The sequence below is a fragment of the Actinia tenebrosa genome, unplaced genomic scaffold, assembly GCF_029948245.1.
Source record: "Actinia tenebrosa isolate PJP-AT-01 unplaced genomic scaffold, QUT_ActTen_1.0 PGA_scaffold10__47_contigs__length_13832649, whole genome shotgun sequence".
In the NCBI taxonomy this organism is placed as follows: domain Eukaryota; kingdom Metazoa; phylum Cnidaria; class Anthozoa; order Actiniaria; family Actiniidae; genus Actinia; species Actinia tenebrosa.
The window spans coordinates 3,061,478-3,075,643 of record NW_028292570.1 but is presented as its reverse complement, the minus strand read 5'-3'; the positions used below and the strand labels follow the sequence as shown (position 1 = coordinate 3,075,643).

Genomic DNA, 14,166 nt, shown 5'->3' with positions numbered 1-14,166 from the left:
GAATTTTTCTTAGTTTTGAGGAATTTAACCTGTTCCATAAAAATTATTATTCAATTTTCCTCCAAAATTTCATAAAGAACTGCCGTACTTTGATTTTATTTTTAGTGCAACACCTCCGCAGTTATACGTTTTCTGAAGCACGAACGCACGCATTATTCTTGTAGGTCATTCAATGTCATAGCGACGTGACGTCATGGTAGAAGACACGTGAATGATTTATGTTGATAAATAAACCGCGGCGGACCGCGGCCATGTTTACGTTCAAAGAAAAGCGACAAGAAGAGAAAAATGGCGGAAATTGCTACACGGATCGAAAAAATGGCCTCGCAAGGCTGTGAACAGCTCAGTTTACTACGGTACAGACTATCACCAGCCGATGTGGTAGGTGTGAGTTTATTTTTATTTATTTTGGAAGGTTTCTTGGGGGATAAAAATTAGACAAAAAAGCCGCGACCGCTTGCGTGTCGGTTTCGGCTGATCGGAAATGTACATCATCTTAAAAACCCTTAAAATGGACTCTTTTTATTGTTAAATAGAGCCGTATTTTTCACGTTTTCGTGTGTAATTCAAAGGAGAATACCTACAGAGCAAAACAAGTTCATTTTCATGTTGTTATTGCTAAATTCTGACAATATAATTGTCAACAAAACACTGAATGTTTACTAGTCCGCTTTCAAACATCCTTCATTCTTTCCAATGATTTTACTAGTTTTATAGTTTACAATCATTATTGAAATAATTCTACTTAAATGCCAATAATCAATAATTTTCACATTTTTGATATCTTCGTTATAGCGTAATAGAAATTTGAATGTAGGTTATTTTAGCTAGAGGGAACTACTTCTGTGAGAGCAGTGTACTTTGACCCGATAAAATAGAAATACGTAAAGAGAATCATTGTAAGCTTATATTTATATTTTTGAACGTAATAAATTCTGTTCTTGGTTACTTTATCAAGGCTCTTTTCTAATAACATCAAAAGACTCCTATACATTGTCTAAACTTTGGATTAAACAATTCAATTTTTTTCAAACGAATATTCAATTTTATTAGCGTCGACTATAAAACGAAAGCCCATGCAGCATTTTCCGCTTAGACCTTTGATCTTTCTCTATTCTCAATAGCCGTTTAATTGCATTTCTACATATATAAGCTTAGTGATGAAAGAAAAAGCAACGAGAAACCGTAGTTTTTTTTTTACCCCTTGCTATGAACTTTTAAGTGTATCGGAAATCTCCAGTAGAGCGGTGGTTAGAGATATTCTAAATACATTTATACGGTTTACTTTCTACGAGTATAACGGGGTAGTGGGAAATGATGCTACTAGATCATAAAACTACTTGATAATTACATTGTAAAGTTTGATTGCCAGTTTTGCATTGCTCTGGTACGAATTATCATCATTTTAATTATAGCCATTCTGCAAGAACCTTTTCCACAAATGAAACTGAATGCTATGGAAAAGTTATATTTAATATTCACCGCAAATTCCATAAATACAGGCATTGCGCGTCATACATGTCGTACCTACTCAGAAATGTTGTGTATGTGTAGTGTAATACATTGCAATGGATTTATTTTCTTTTGTGCATTTTAATCCCCAAACCTGTTTTTGTCCAGTATTGATTACGAAATCTGAAAGCACTATTGTTGTCTTCAATCTAACCATTTATGGCAGATATGAAAGTACAAGTCTCAGCTGTGATTTGTTCCATAAGCCAATACGTCCTATTATCTTAGTACATCATATTAAAAAGCTCTTTTCCTCAATTGCATGCTACATCACCGGGGTCATGTTGGCATCATTTAACAAAAGATTTCTCATTACCATGCATTATTAACTGCACCAACATGGACCCCATATTTTTGTCTTTTGACGCATGCGAATGCTTGCAACCCTATAGTACCATAAAAATTTCCACAGTACAGGTTAATGCAGTCATTTATAAATCAAACAAATTTTTCCTTGCAGTTTAAGAGTGTTGGTCCTAAGCTGGTCCCATTTTTTAAGACATTCTGTGTATACTTCGTTGCCTGGCAACCAGAATCCTCCAAGCCTACAGTTTTTGCGGCAATAATCAAGATCCTACCCATATTATGCCTCTGCGGCTTCGTCATGCTCCAGGGAATAAGCATGCAGAAAGACCATGATTATAGTCGTCGTATTCTGATTGGTCTGATATTCTCGGCTATTGGCGACATCTGTTTGGTGTGGAAGTATCAGCTCTTTATTCATGGTATGGCGGCATTTGCCATCGCTCACTTGGCATACATGAGAGCATTTGGGTTTCAGCCATTAAAACCTCTTACAGGGATGATTTGCCTTTTTATCATGCTTCCAACATATCATTTATATTTTCCAAACTTAAATGGCATGCTTGCCATTGCTGTGCCATTGTATATTGTCATTATAGGCATAATGGTCTGGAGGGCAATCTCAGGACTTCAAGCACAACTACTGAGTGACGACGGACTCTGGCGGTGGACCAAACTTTGTGCATGCCTCGGAGCACTCTCATTTGGGATATCCGATACTGTAATCGGATTCAACATGTTTTATTTCCCAGTGCCATACTCCAGATTTATCGTCATGACAACCTACTACGCAGGCCAGCTTGGTATTGCATTATCTACTTTTAGTCTAGACGACGAGAATAATCTTAGAATGAAGAGTAATATAAAACAGGAATGAACATAACCATTATAATTTGCCATTTTTCATACATCGATTCAGTAGTGAAGTAAGCATTTGGTCAAGGCTCCAAGGTCAACAAGGTCCAAATTTGAATAATCTTGTTAAAGTACTGTACAGGCCCACAAATGATCCCAGGACCGCAAATGATTCCGGGACCACAAATGATCCCGGACCGCAAATGATCCCGATACTGGATCGCAAATGATCACGCAATAATATACGGAATGGTTTGGAGTGGGGGAATCCTATAAATACTTTTACTTATGTATTTTCAACTTAGACTCAAATCGTATTTAGAATAATATGAACTTCATTTTTAATTCTGATTATAGCTCTTTCTTTTCTCTATCCTTTTTAAAGTCTTTTTTCGTTTTTTCATTGTCATCCTCCCCAGCAAATCCTCTTGAAATTATTAGAACTAAGAGCAAAACAGTCGCAAGTATTCGAACCAAGTTGACACTGACAGTTCGTAGCACTGCAAGCATGTCAACAAAGGAAGCCCAAGCAATGAGATTTTTTATCATAGAATTGAAGAGATTTTAAACATGTTAAATGTATACAGATACATAATAATTTATTGCTTCGAAATATATTCACATATATGCATCAGGAAAGTTGTGATACAGCTTGCATACAACCCATATTTTATTATTATTATCTTCCCGTTTTTTAAATGAACAAAAGAACTGTAAATCGTATTATATTTTGAAACGCAACGTTTGTCACAATAATTATCCATGTTGAGGATTCCCCCACTCCAAACCATTCCGTATATTATTGCGCGATCACTTGCGATCCAGTATCGGGATCATTTGCGGTCCGGGACCATTTGCGGTCCGGGACCATTTGCGGTCCTATTCGGGGATCATTTGCGGTCCCGGGATCATTTGCGGTCCTGGGATCATTTGCAGGCCTGTACAGTACCCCTCAATAGACCTAATCCACTGTTTTCTCAATTCAAAGCATGTGTCATTTCCTAGAGTATTATTTCTTTGCTTAGAGGTTGTAAATGAAAAAAACATTTTAATATAGATGATTAGTACTCAAACAAAGAATCTTATACTCAAAAGAGTGACAGGTGGTCTGAAATGAGCAAAACATTACACCTTAGTGGATTTAATCAATATTATTGCATGCTCGTTTGACTAGTGATCTGAAGTATGAAAATTGTTGAATACTGAACATAATTTTTAACTAATACCACAGCAAGCTAATCATTCACTGTCAAAGAAGATATATTTGTACAAACATTATGTATTTTATTTTAGATAAACAATATAATTTTTTGAACTTTAATTCAGAATTGACAAAAATTATGGCATTTTTTATGACTTGCATAAAGTTGAAGCAATCTATCCTGGTTGTTAATAATTTATAATATTATCTAGGGGGTTTGTACCTATATTTTATTATTGCGTCGAGTTTCAGAGGCTTCTCATTTACTGCTCATGCTGTACAGTGTAGAAGCTCAATTTGAAGGACATAACAATAGGTAACTTCCAATACTCATGAGATTTAAATTATTTTGTTTTGCCCTCCAAATTGAGCTGCTTTGAATTCACATGCAAAAGGTCTATGGTTTATTGTGTTTATTATGTGAAATATTTTTTAAGCTTCGAAAGGTATTTGATGAGAAAGTCGAGAACTATTTATTTTTTCTGACATAGATCAGAGCACATTGTACAAGAAATAATATTGCAACCAATGTTAAAATTTTACTGTGTGAAAACTCTAAGAAAATGTTGTTTTTGTTTATAAAACTTTCTTCACAAGGGAAGGAAAATGTCATGTCTTATTTGGTCTAAGGGGAAATTATTTTAAAGACCATTATTTTCATCTTCATCACTTTAGCATATTTTATCATTTTTTTATTTAATTCATAGTATAGTTCCAGAAAAAAAAGATTATCTTATCTCCAGAGAAGAAGAGAAGTCTCAGCTTTTAGGTGTACCATGATCACACCCTCCCCCATCCCCCACCCCTCGAATATTTAATCCCCCTCCATAGGGAGGTATGGATATTTTCTGAAACTACACGATATCCCTCCTCAGACCCTCCCTATCACTTGGAAGTTCCAATCCTCCTTCATGGGAGATGTATGAATATTTTCTGGAACTATGCAATATTCTTGAAGTACTAAAAATCCCTTGAGATTTCCCTGCTAGCAGAGTCTCTCTTCTCTTTCTCTCCCTTCTTTCACGCAATGAAGAAAAATAGTCTCTGCTAGCAGGGAACCTTGAGATATAAATGACAATGAAACAGCTGGCATGTTGGTTGGTCTAACGAGAGAAGCTAATGAGGAATACTTTGTTCTTGTCAACCAAGATGGCAGCTTGAGCTATGACATAACATCCACCTCACCAGATATTTCCTGGAACTATATACAAAGTATATCCATGTACATAATTTGGGTGAATGGAAATAATTATCAAAGTATAAATCATATTTTGGATAAGAATTAATTTTACATTGTTAACAAAAATGCATCTCAAACAAAGATGCTTGTAATCGTAATATACACCTTGTAAAATTGTTTTAGTATCAATGGATAAATAATATTATGAGGGTGACAATGTATGGAAATAAAAGAATTAAAATATATCTTTAAGTTTAATCTTTTTGTATGACAAAGTTAGAAGTTAAAAGTTTAATGTTTTTTTCCTCCCCTGCTTAGAGATTTATAAGTTCACCAGTTATTTCTTAATCCACAAAAGGTGAAAGACATAGAAATAATATAAATATAAATAATTATTGAAATCATTTTTTCAGAAAAAATTGTCGAAATTTTGGACATGCAAACTCCAGAGTACAACTAAGTCAAATGCTCTATTGAGTTACTGCAAGTTACCGGCGTTTGCATTGCTATGTGGCCACCCCAGACAAAAATCGCCACGTGCACTTTGCAATAGACTGCCGTAAATCAAACGCATTGACGTCATTTACACACGTGTGTGATTCAAAAGGCGACAAAACTTCGGTCGATTGTTTACAAGTACACCGGTCCGATCCAAACACGTGTGAATGACGTCAACTTGTTTGATTGACGGCAGTCTATTGCAAAATGCACGTCGCGATTTTTGTCTGGGGTGGCTGCGTAGCAATGCAAACGCCGGTAAGTGAGAGCTACATGATCTTGATGGTCAACAACTTGTTAAATATATACAAAAGGCTCTATTTAGCATATTACTGACAGGTTTTAAACCTGAAACCTCTTGAGTATATGACTGTCAGGCATTTTTTAACTAGTATCTGGCAAGGCATAGATGGTACGCAATTTGTTTCATAAGATAATAGAAAATACAAGACAATTACTTATTAAGATAAAACAAATACAATAAAGTTACTCACGTTTAATAACTCTTGTCTGTAAAGTTTAAAATCACTCTTATTTACAATATTATAAGAACACTATTTATATATTATATGTACGTATCTGTATGTAATCATGCCATACATCTCAGCAGTTTTTTCTAAAAATAAATTATATAGCTAAAAAAAGGAAGTTATGAATAATTGAAGAATCAAATTACTATCAATAATAGTTTTCTTGTTCTTTTTTAGCTCAGCAATATCTCAAAAATCTAGCTTAGCTGCGGGTGTAAAAAGATTTTTTTGTTATGAAAATGTAGCTTTTGCGATGTTGGATTTAGTTTCCAAACACTGCAAAGTTTTTAAATAATTGTTTACACCCAATGTCATCAAACACTATCATTCTTCCCCTCAATTCACTCGTCGTGGTACAAAATCGCTACTTTTTGGGTCAACTCACCCATTGTCATAGTAACTGCCTGTTGTCATGATAACAAAATTGCTACTGCTTGGATCAATTCCCCTGTTGCCATAGTAACTGCCTGTTGTCATGGTAACATGAATTTCAAGCTGACTGCAAAGATTTCACTCTTAAGGTTAAAGTAGTAGTTCAAACTTACACAATGAGATGAGGCAAAATATTATTGTCAAGATGTTACATGTATATGTGTTAGGTTGTTCATCTTTGGTAGACAAAGTACCTTACATGTAATCTCTTGTTACGGTATGCATTGCCATGGTTACACGTTGCTACAGAAACTGTTACCATGGTGATCAAGCAAGCTCGTAGTACTTGTGACTCTTAGGGTCAAAGTAGCAGTTTAAACACGGGTCATATAGCAGGTCAAGTTCCATTTCTCCAGTGTTGCCTTTATTTGCAAGTTGCTCTTCATCGGCAGAAAAAGTAGGCATGATATTAATGGTCGGAGAAAGCTGTGATGAATATGGTGGATCGGACATTCCTTGACCTTTGAATAAGATGGGACATACAGATATGTAAGATAACTATCACTAAGATAATACCAATACGATACATTTGTTAAGGGAGACCCTTTCAAGCTTCAAATAATGCTTTTCCATTTTAGACGTGACATTCCCTTGAGTATCATTTCTCTGCATTTGAATAACACTCGGTAAGGGACATTAATAAGGATGAGAATTGTAAGTAATATATACAATATGAGTGGCCGTAGTGATTGTATATCTGATACAACACGGTCACTCATATTGTATATTACTTATGAAACGTCTAGGTGTATGCATTCATGTTCTACTATAATTTTAAAGATAAAATTGAATTTGGCTAAGAAAATTGGAGTTAAAGTTTATGCAAATCAGGACGATTTTGTATCGGGTAAACAGCCTCCTCCACAGGCAATGATTTCTATTGTGTTTTACTCATTATTTATTCATGAGAATTTTATTCTTTAGGCAATAATGAAATGTCTGAAATGGGAAGACATTGAAATCAAGATGATTATGCATTGTTAGCAGAATGAAGGAACTTAGTACTAAATATTTCTTTACTTTATACTTACCATTCGTAATCTTTTCACTCGGCATAATGATCGGTGGACTGAACACATCAGTATAATCTCGTGGATCTAATGGTAATGTTGCTGACATGTCAGGCTCTGGACCAGGATGCTTAGAATGAAATAAAAAAACTGGTGGTTAAAACATTAGAAATCGAATAACAAAATATAGTAAAATTATTTAACGAAGTAGTCAAATATTACGTTCACTTATTAAATAAATAATGCTGATACAAAAGAACCAAAGTCAAAGATTGGATCAAGGAATCTAGAGTGGATTCAATTATTCAGAATATTTACCTAATTACCCAATATTCACTTCGCCTTTGGCAAATAATTGTTAAATGTAGTGTCATTTGTACTGTCGTTGTAGACCACTTGTATAATGCTTCTTACTAGTTTAACAAGTTGTCTTTAACAACTCACCATCATTTCATCCTGATATCGATGATGTTTTGTAGTAGGTGGTGGTGCTTTCCACGTACTACATGTCTCATCACTATCATCAGTTAAGGAATCCCCATCATCATTATCTATGATGCCATCTTCACAACCTTCCAACTCTTTATTCATAATTTTTTTCAGCAATGGGTTATCATCGCCAAGGGAACTATTAAAGGACTGGTCCAATAATGAACTAGCGTTAGAAGTATCGAGCCTCCACGAGCTGCCAGCATCTGATTGGTAATTTCTCCAGGAACTGGTTGTTGATTGGTAGGCTTTGGAGTCATAGGTTTTACTTGCTATGACTGACGAAGGGATCTGTGAAGGAAATTAGTCAATAATCTAACTTTTAGATGTAATGGCTCCTTTTTGCATAATTTTTTACTGAACTATTCTCAGGCCATAATTTAGAATTCCCCACAGGTTCATCACTGGGACCAGTATTAAATAGAATCACTGGAAATAGTAAATAGAATCAACATGTGGGATTCCCCAAGGTTCATTACTAGGACCAGGACTTAGGTCACTGGGAAGGGGAAATAGAATCACGAACATTGGATTTCCCCAAGGTTCATCACTGGGGCTGAGATTTGACTAATATTAATTAATATTACTAAATAATATTAAATAAAATTACCTCCTTTAATAAGCTGCTTTTAATACTTGTTCTCAGTATATGTGGTGTTTGCGACGGCTCTGGCGTATATTGCATGTTTGGACTTCTAGGACTGTGCTTTGAAGCCCTTGAACTTGCACGTGAAGCATTGCTGCTCTTTAGCAGTTTTTGAAGAACATCATCATCAGAACTATCTTCAGAATCACGGTAAAAATCTTCTTCATATTCAGACTTTTCACTTTCTTTCCTATCTCGTCCGCCAGGTACATTTAAACTGTCTCTAGACTCAGATACCTCAATATCTGGCTTAGTTTCTGCCAGCGGGCTCCCAGCGGAACCATTTTGCCGTCGTTTGCGGCTCCTTGGTGACCTTGGTGCCGACCTTGGCTTTGACGAGAAAGTGAACATCATATTTTTCTTTTCATTCCCATTATTTGCTTGATTCTCTTTTCCATTTAAATCAAGCTTCCCAAAACTTTCCCCTAGAGGGCTCTCATTTCCAGATGCTTTCAAAGAACTTTCACTCTGAGATCTTGAAATTGTCTCAGCTTGGGAATCCAACTCCCTATCGTCCTTTTGACTTCTCTCCGTCGATGACCCCTCAGGCTTTCCATAACTTGACGTACTATCACCTAATTTTTCACTTTCTGAAGTTGACCGTGAACCTGCATTTTGGGTCTTAATTCCACTATTCCCTCGTATCCTAACTGGCCGTCGCCATGACTTTGTCCCAGATCCTGTCCGAGGAGGTCTTGGTTGAATTGCTGATGGCATTGCCTCAATACCAAGTTGAAGTTTTGATTGGTCAACATCTGTGGTTTCAGACATTGATCTTTGATATTTCCCCCTGCTTGTTAAATAACTGCTCTCTCGGCAAGTTTCAAGGTCATTAGCTGGAGATCCAGTTCTAATATGCGTTATGGAGCTACTCCTATTAAAAGAATTTGCCGACGATCGCCCACCAGCAGACCCTGGGCCACCTTCTCGGGACGATTTCCTTGCGTGTTTGGGAATCACAACCTTGGATCCAAATGCTATATGGGTTGGTTGTTCTTCTTTTGACGATAAAGTGTCAATCTCAGACACTCCTGGGGTTGGCGGAGGAGGCAGCCCTGCTGCTTCTCTGGCCTTTAGGTCTGTCTGTCTTAACTTTGAAATATTAATTACCTAGAACAAATTCAAAACGTTTATATCATACGTAAATTGGGTATTATGTATGGTGGGGAATATTTGGAGAATACAGAGAATAGACTCATGAATCAGTAAACATATCTTTAAATAAGTTGTGGTTAGGGAATGCTTGCTTCTTTCTTGCTAAAGGGTACCATCACCAATGTGAAATATATTTTTCCTTATATAAACATTAACTCAGTCAATTAATTTATTAATATATACTTTTTGGAGGCATAACACTAATTTAATGTGCTAACAATTCATTAATGTACTAACATGCGTAATAGGTAAATATTACGAGCCTGTTCTTATTTGATATCTGAGCCCATCCCACATGCCTTACTCCCTCATCTATAACGTACTAACAACTCACTCATGATTGTAAGCTGCACAGCGGCTAATAACGCCTTAATATGCAGCCCGTAAAGTCCTTCATTGGTCATAATTGTGAAGCGCATTGAGACAACTGTGAAATGCACTATATAAGAACCTCCCATCATTATTATTTTCATTTTTTAAAATTAATAATTACTTTATTAAATAATATATATCAAATCCTAACTTCATAATAATAATATCAGTAATGAATCAATAATTTATTTATACATAATTGTATGTTAAATGATAATAATTTATAATTTAAGAATATTTGGACTAGTAAGAGGTAAATCCATCTTTCTATAAAACTGCGTACTATTTACCAAATTTATCATTTTCATTTCCCCCCTAACAATTAATGTACAGTAAAATAGGGCAAAATCATAGTAATTAAAATTGAAAACATCAAGAAAATTGAAATTTTGCATCTGAATTTTTTTTTAACGATTCTAAAAAGCTTTAAAACTCAAAAATTATACATTAAATTTCTAGAAAAAATAAACTTAATAATATATATAAAATATACATGTCATTTATTGTGTCCTCTCAAAATAAAATGAAAATAAATTATTGGCCCCCAAAGAACACGATTTTATAGTTTAAAAAATAATAATTTAGGCATATATCTTGAAAATTTAAGTGTTCAAAATAAAATTTCCTTTTACAGAATGAAAAGTCCTTATTACAGTATGTTTGTGAAGAAGCATACAATATTATTGTTTTGCTTAAAAAAATGATAATTCAGGCTTACCTTTTAGAAAACAAGCATTCAAAGCTTTATCTTATGGTAGAAAAAGCTCTCACAATACAGAAACGAAAGCAAATGTTTTTTCTTAATGTTATTGTTATGGAGAGGTTCTATCCATGGATATTGAGAAAATTTCTCATTATTTTGGAACTAAGCAGCTGCTAACATGATAACAGCCTGAGTTTTTGAAACAGTAAGTCGTACAATGATGTCATGAAATAAGCTCTCACAGTATCAAGATAGAAGGAAATGTTTTCTAGATGATATTGTTTTTGACAGGTTCTATGGATATGGGAACCAGAATTTCTAATTATTTTTGAATAAAATAGTAAGCAGCTGTTAGCATCATAATAGGGTTTTGCAGTAGGAAGTCATGCAATGATGCACAAACATCATCAAATGAAACCACTTGACATCTATATCTAATATACAACACCCTTGAATCATTTGTTATGAAATTTCCATATCGTGCTACAAAGACGTAGTTAGTAAAGTCAAACATATTTTTAATGACTAACATAGATTATTAATCCAATTGTAATGGGGTCTACTTTTTATCTCCAAGGAATCAATGGGAACATTAAAGTGTTTTCATATTCAAAATTTTTTTAAAATCTTTTTGCTTTTAAGAGCTTCTTCTTTTTTTTAATTTCTTTTTTTAAAGTCAAATATATTTTAATGACTAATATAGATTATTAATCTATGTAATGGGACCTACTTTTTGTCTCCAAGGAATCAATGGAAACATTAAAGTACTTCAAGTTTTAAAGTGTTTTCATATTCAAAATCTTAAATCTTTTTTGCTTTTAAGAGCTTCTTTTTTTAATTTTTTTGTTTTGTTTTTTTGTTTTTTGTTTTGGTCTGGGACTGATTAGACTTGTGAACCAAATGGAAAAACTTCCACTCCATTGAAATTGATATTTCCAAAATAGGTCTAGAAAGGGCAATAATAAATGTTACAGCCATTCTCAATCACACACGCCCTCTAACGATTGTTTTTGTCACAATGAAGAAGGTTTTGGTCGACCTTAATCACAAGGCGTTTCCATGACATTGTCGGAAAATATAAAGCTATAAGGGCATGTGCCTATAGAATGTCATGGAAATTCCTTGTGATTGGCGTCCACCAAAAGCTTCTTCGTCACGGCAGAAACAATCGCTAGAGCGGCACATGTGATTGGCTGTAAACCATTATTGATAATACACCAATATCTTCCTCTCCAGTACTGTAGATTTACAAGTGCCCCTGGAACCTCCAAGAAGGGTCCAAGTAGTGTACGTATATTGTGTAGTTTCAATCACATCTCCCACCCACACAGGAGAAATGAAAATTACGAGGGGCTGTGAGTTGGTTAAAATATAGGAAATATTCATGCCTTTTTCACAGAGCAACCAGATGATCTGAGAAAAAATATTAGCCAATCCGAACTGAAAAAAAAAATTGCAAAACTGAGGTATCATTTTTCCTCTTGAAATTATTATGGATTTCCAAGCTACCGAATCAAAAATAACGTTGCTACTATGTGATTGTTAAGACTAACGGAAATGATTTAACGTCGCTTATATAGAAAGATTGGGAGGGATCTAACATAAAATCCTGGGGTTATAAGTGCTGTGCTAAGACTCTTTTAATTGGTTCCTTCATTGGCTTATGACTGGTGCGAAATTTTGACTGGAAGAAGAAAGAGCTTTGGAAGTTTTATGCGTCAATGTGTCATCGATGCCTATAAACTGGAGATTTTAGAGGTGGGCTTGCAATGGGGGTGGGGGGAGGCACATAACGGGAAGTGGAGGGGAGGGGGGGCCTCATAATTGTGAGGTAATTAGCGTTAACTTAGCAGATCGACTAGTGTATATATTTTTAATCAGAAGGCTTATAACCAGAACTTTAAAGTATTTCCTGGAAAATTGAAAACTGGCTAAATAAGAGTTAATATAACAATACTTCATGTTTACTAGCAAAACCACTGTGATGTTAATATGTCAATCATATTCACAAAAACTGGTCACAAGTTGCATTGTGTCACTAGGCGACTGATCCCTAGTTGGCAGATGAATTACAATGGCTTAGGTCATTGATCACTATCATAATATTGACAGCTCTTGGGTTAAATAACAAACCTAGCCAAAGTTTCCATGACAACAGTAGTCTACTGTACATACCTGCGTATGATGCGGTGATGTCGTAAATTGCATCCCTTTAGGAATGGGTTCCACATCGCCACTATTAGGGTTATCACAACCATATATCTCATCATCATTTGTAGTGTCTGGAGGCTGTGTCTTCATAGTAAATATCTTCCTCAAATGACAATTTGCTGAGATCGTCAAACTGTCTATAGATTTTAATGTGTGACCTTTGAATGTCTCTCCCACAAGCGAGTTCAAATCTAGACAAAGGTTAAGCCATACGCCCAGACGCAACATACTTAGAGGGAATCTAGCATGAAGTGGTGTTACAGTAAGCTCTCTGTTACTTGAAGACATAAAGATTCTGCGTTTATTGTTTCCCATGTCTATAACTCCAAGCTCAAAAGAAAATGAATGTCCCAGAGGCACCATAATTTGAAGAACGAGATATTTCTGTATTAAAAACAAGGACTGCTTCTCGTCTTTTGGGATACTCATTTTTGTAGTTGTAGACTCGCCTTCGAGTACATACACATAGCTTTTTACGTCTTTGTCAAATATTTTACGAATCCCTGTTCCTGTCAGTCGCCATTTTGATACAGGATCTTTGCCTTGGGCGCTGAAAACCTCAACATACGAACCACCCTAGAGGATAAAAAGACGTTAAAATAAACCACCATCACATGACAAAACCTCCCGTGGTCGTGTTGATTGAATAATGATCCGGTAACTAAAGACTTTTGCCAGGAAATATTTTTGCAAATAAACCGAACAAGCACGAAACAACAACTTTAAAAAGGTTTAAAAAGGTTTCAAAACTATAAAAAGACTTCTTCTCACCTGGAATTTGTTCTTAAACATGTTGAGAAATAAGCCCTTGGAGTTAATGGTAGACCATAGGCATAAGAGCAATAAAGAAACAAAGAAAAATGAAGGTTTTGTTGTACACAATGACTACGGCCTGTAATCAGCCGCCATTTTGAACGGTTCGCGCATGACGATTACTACCCAGGGGTCTATAGAAGGGAATATTTTGACCACAACATTTAGTCTCAAGGGAGGGGTAAGTAATCGATTTAAATGCAAAAGCAATCAAAATAACACAGAAAATAAGAATGATTCTTATTAAAAATCAAAA

The 14,166-nt window shown here is 35.2% G+C and overlaps 2 protein-coding genes across 2 annotated transcripts; one reads left to right on the top strand and one right to left on the bottom strand.

Moving 5' to 3' along the window:
- Window positions 1-241: 241 nt before the first annotated feature.
- LOC116295847 (lysoplasmalogenase TMEM86A) lies at window positions 242-5,303 on the top strand. The gene is made up of 2 exons (XM_031703800.2): window positions 242-381; window positions 1,973-5,303. The coding sequence occupies exons 1-2, from the start codon at window positions 289-291 to the stop codon at window positions 2,690-2,692; spliced, it is 813 nt and encodes a 270-aa protein (XP_031559660.1). The 5' UTR covers window positions 242-288; the 3' UTR covers window positions 2,693-5,303.
- Window positions 5,304-6,030: 727 nt separating this feature from the next.
- LOC116295845 (protein CFAP20DC) lies at window positions 6,031-14,014 on the bottom strand. Its single transcript, XM_031703799.2, has 6 exons — window positions 13,869-14,014; window positions 13,062-13,673; window positions 8,621-9,766; window positions 7,966-8,301; window positions 7,543-7,651; window positions 6,031-6,972 (listed from the first exon to the last, which is right to left on the bottom strand). The coding sequence occupies exons 1-6, from the start codon at window positions 13,887-13,889 to the stop codon at window positions 6,779-6,781; spliced, it is 2,418 nt and encodes an 805-aa protein (XP_031559659.2). The 5' UTR covers window positions 13,890-14,014; the 3' UTR covers window positions 6,031-6,778.
- Between the last annotated feature and the right edge of the window lie 152 nt (window positions 14,015-14,166).

Coding starts and splice junctions, on each gene's coding strand:
- LOC116295847 (XM_031703800.2), top strand. CDS start 289: ATGGCGGAAATTGCTACACGGATCGAAAAAATGGCCTCGCAAGGCTGT. Junction 382..1,972: donor GACTATCACCAGCCGATGTG/GTAGGTGTGAGT, acceptor TTTTCCTTGCAG/TTTAAGAGTGTTGGTCCTAA.
- LOC116295845 (XM_031703799.2), bottom strand. CDS start 13,889: ATGTTTAAGAACAAATTCCAG. Junction 13,674..13,868: donor TGTTTAAGAACAAATTCCAG/GTGAGAAGAAGT, acceptor TTTATCCTCTAG/GGTGGTTCGTATGTTGAGGT. Junction 9,767..13,061: donor CATCACCGCATCATACGCAG/GTATGTACAGTA, acceptor AATTTGTTCTAG/GTAATTAATATTTCAAAGTT.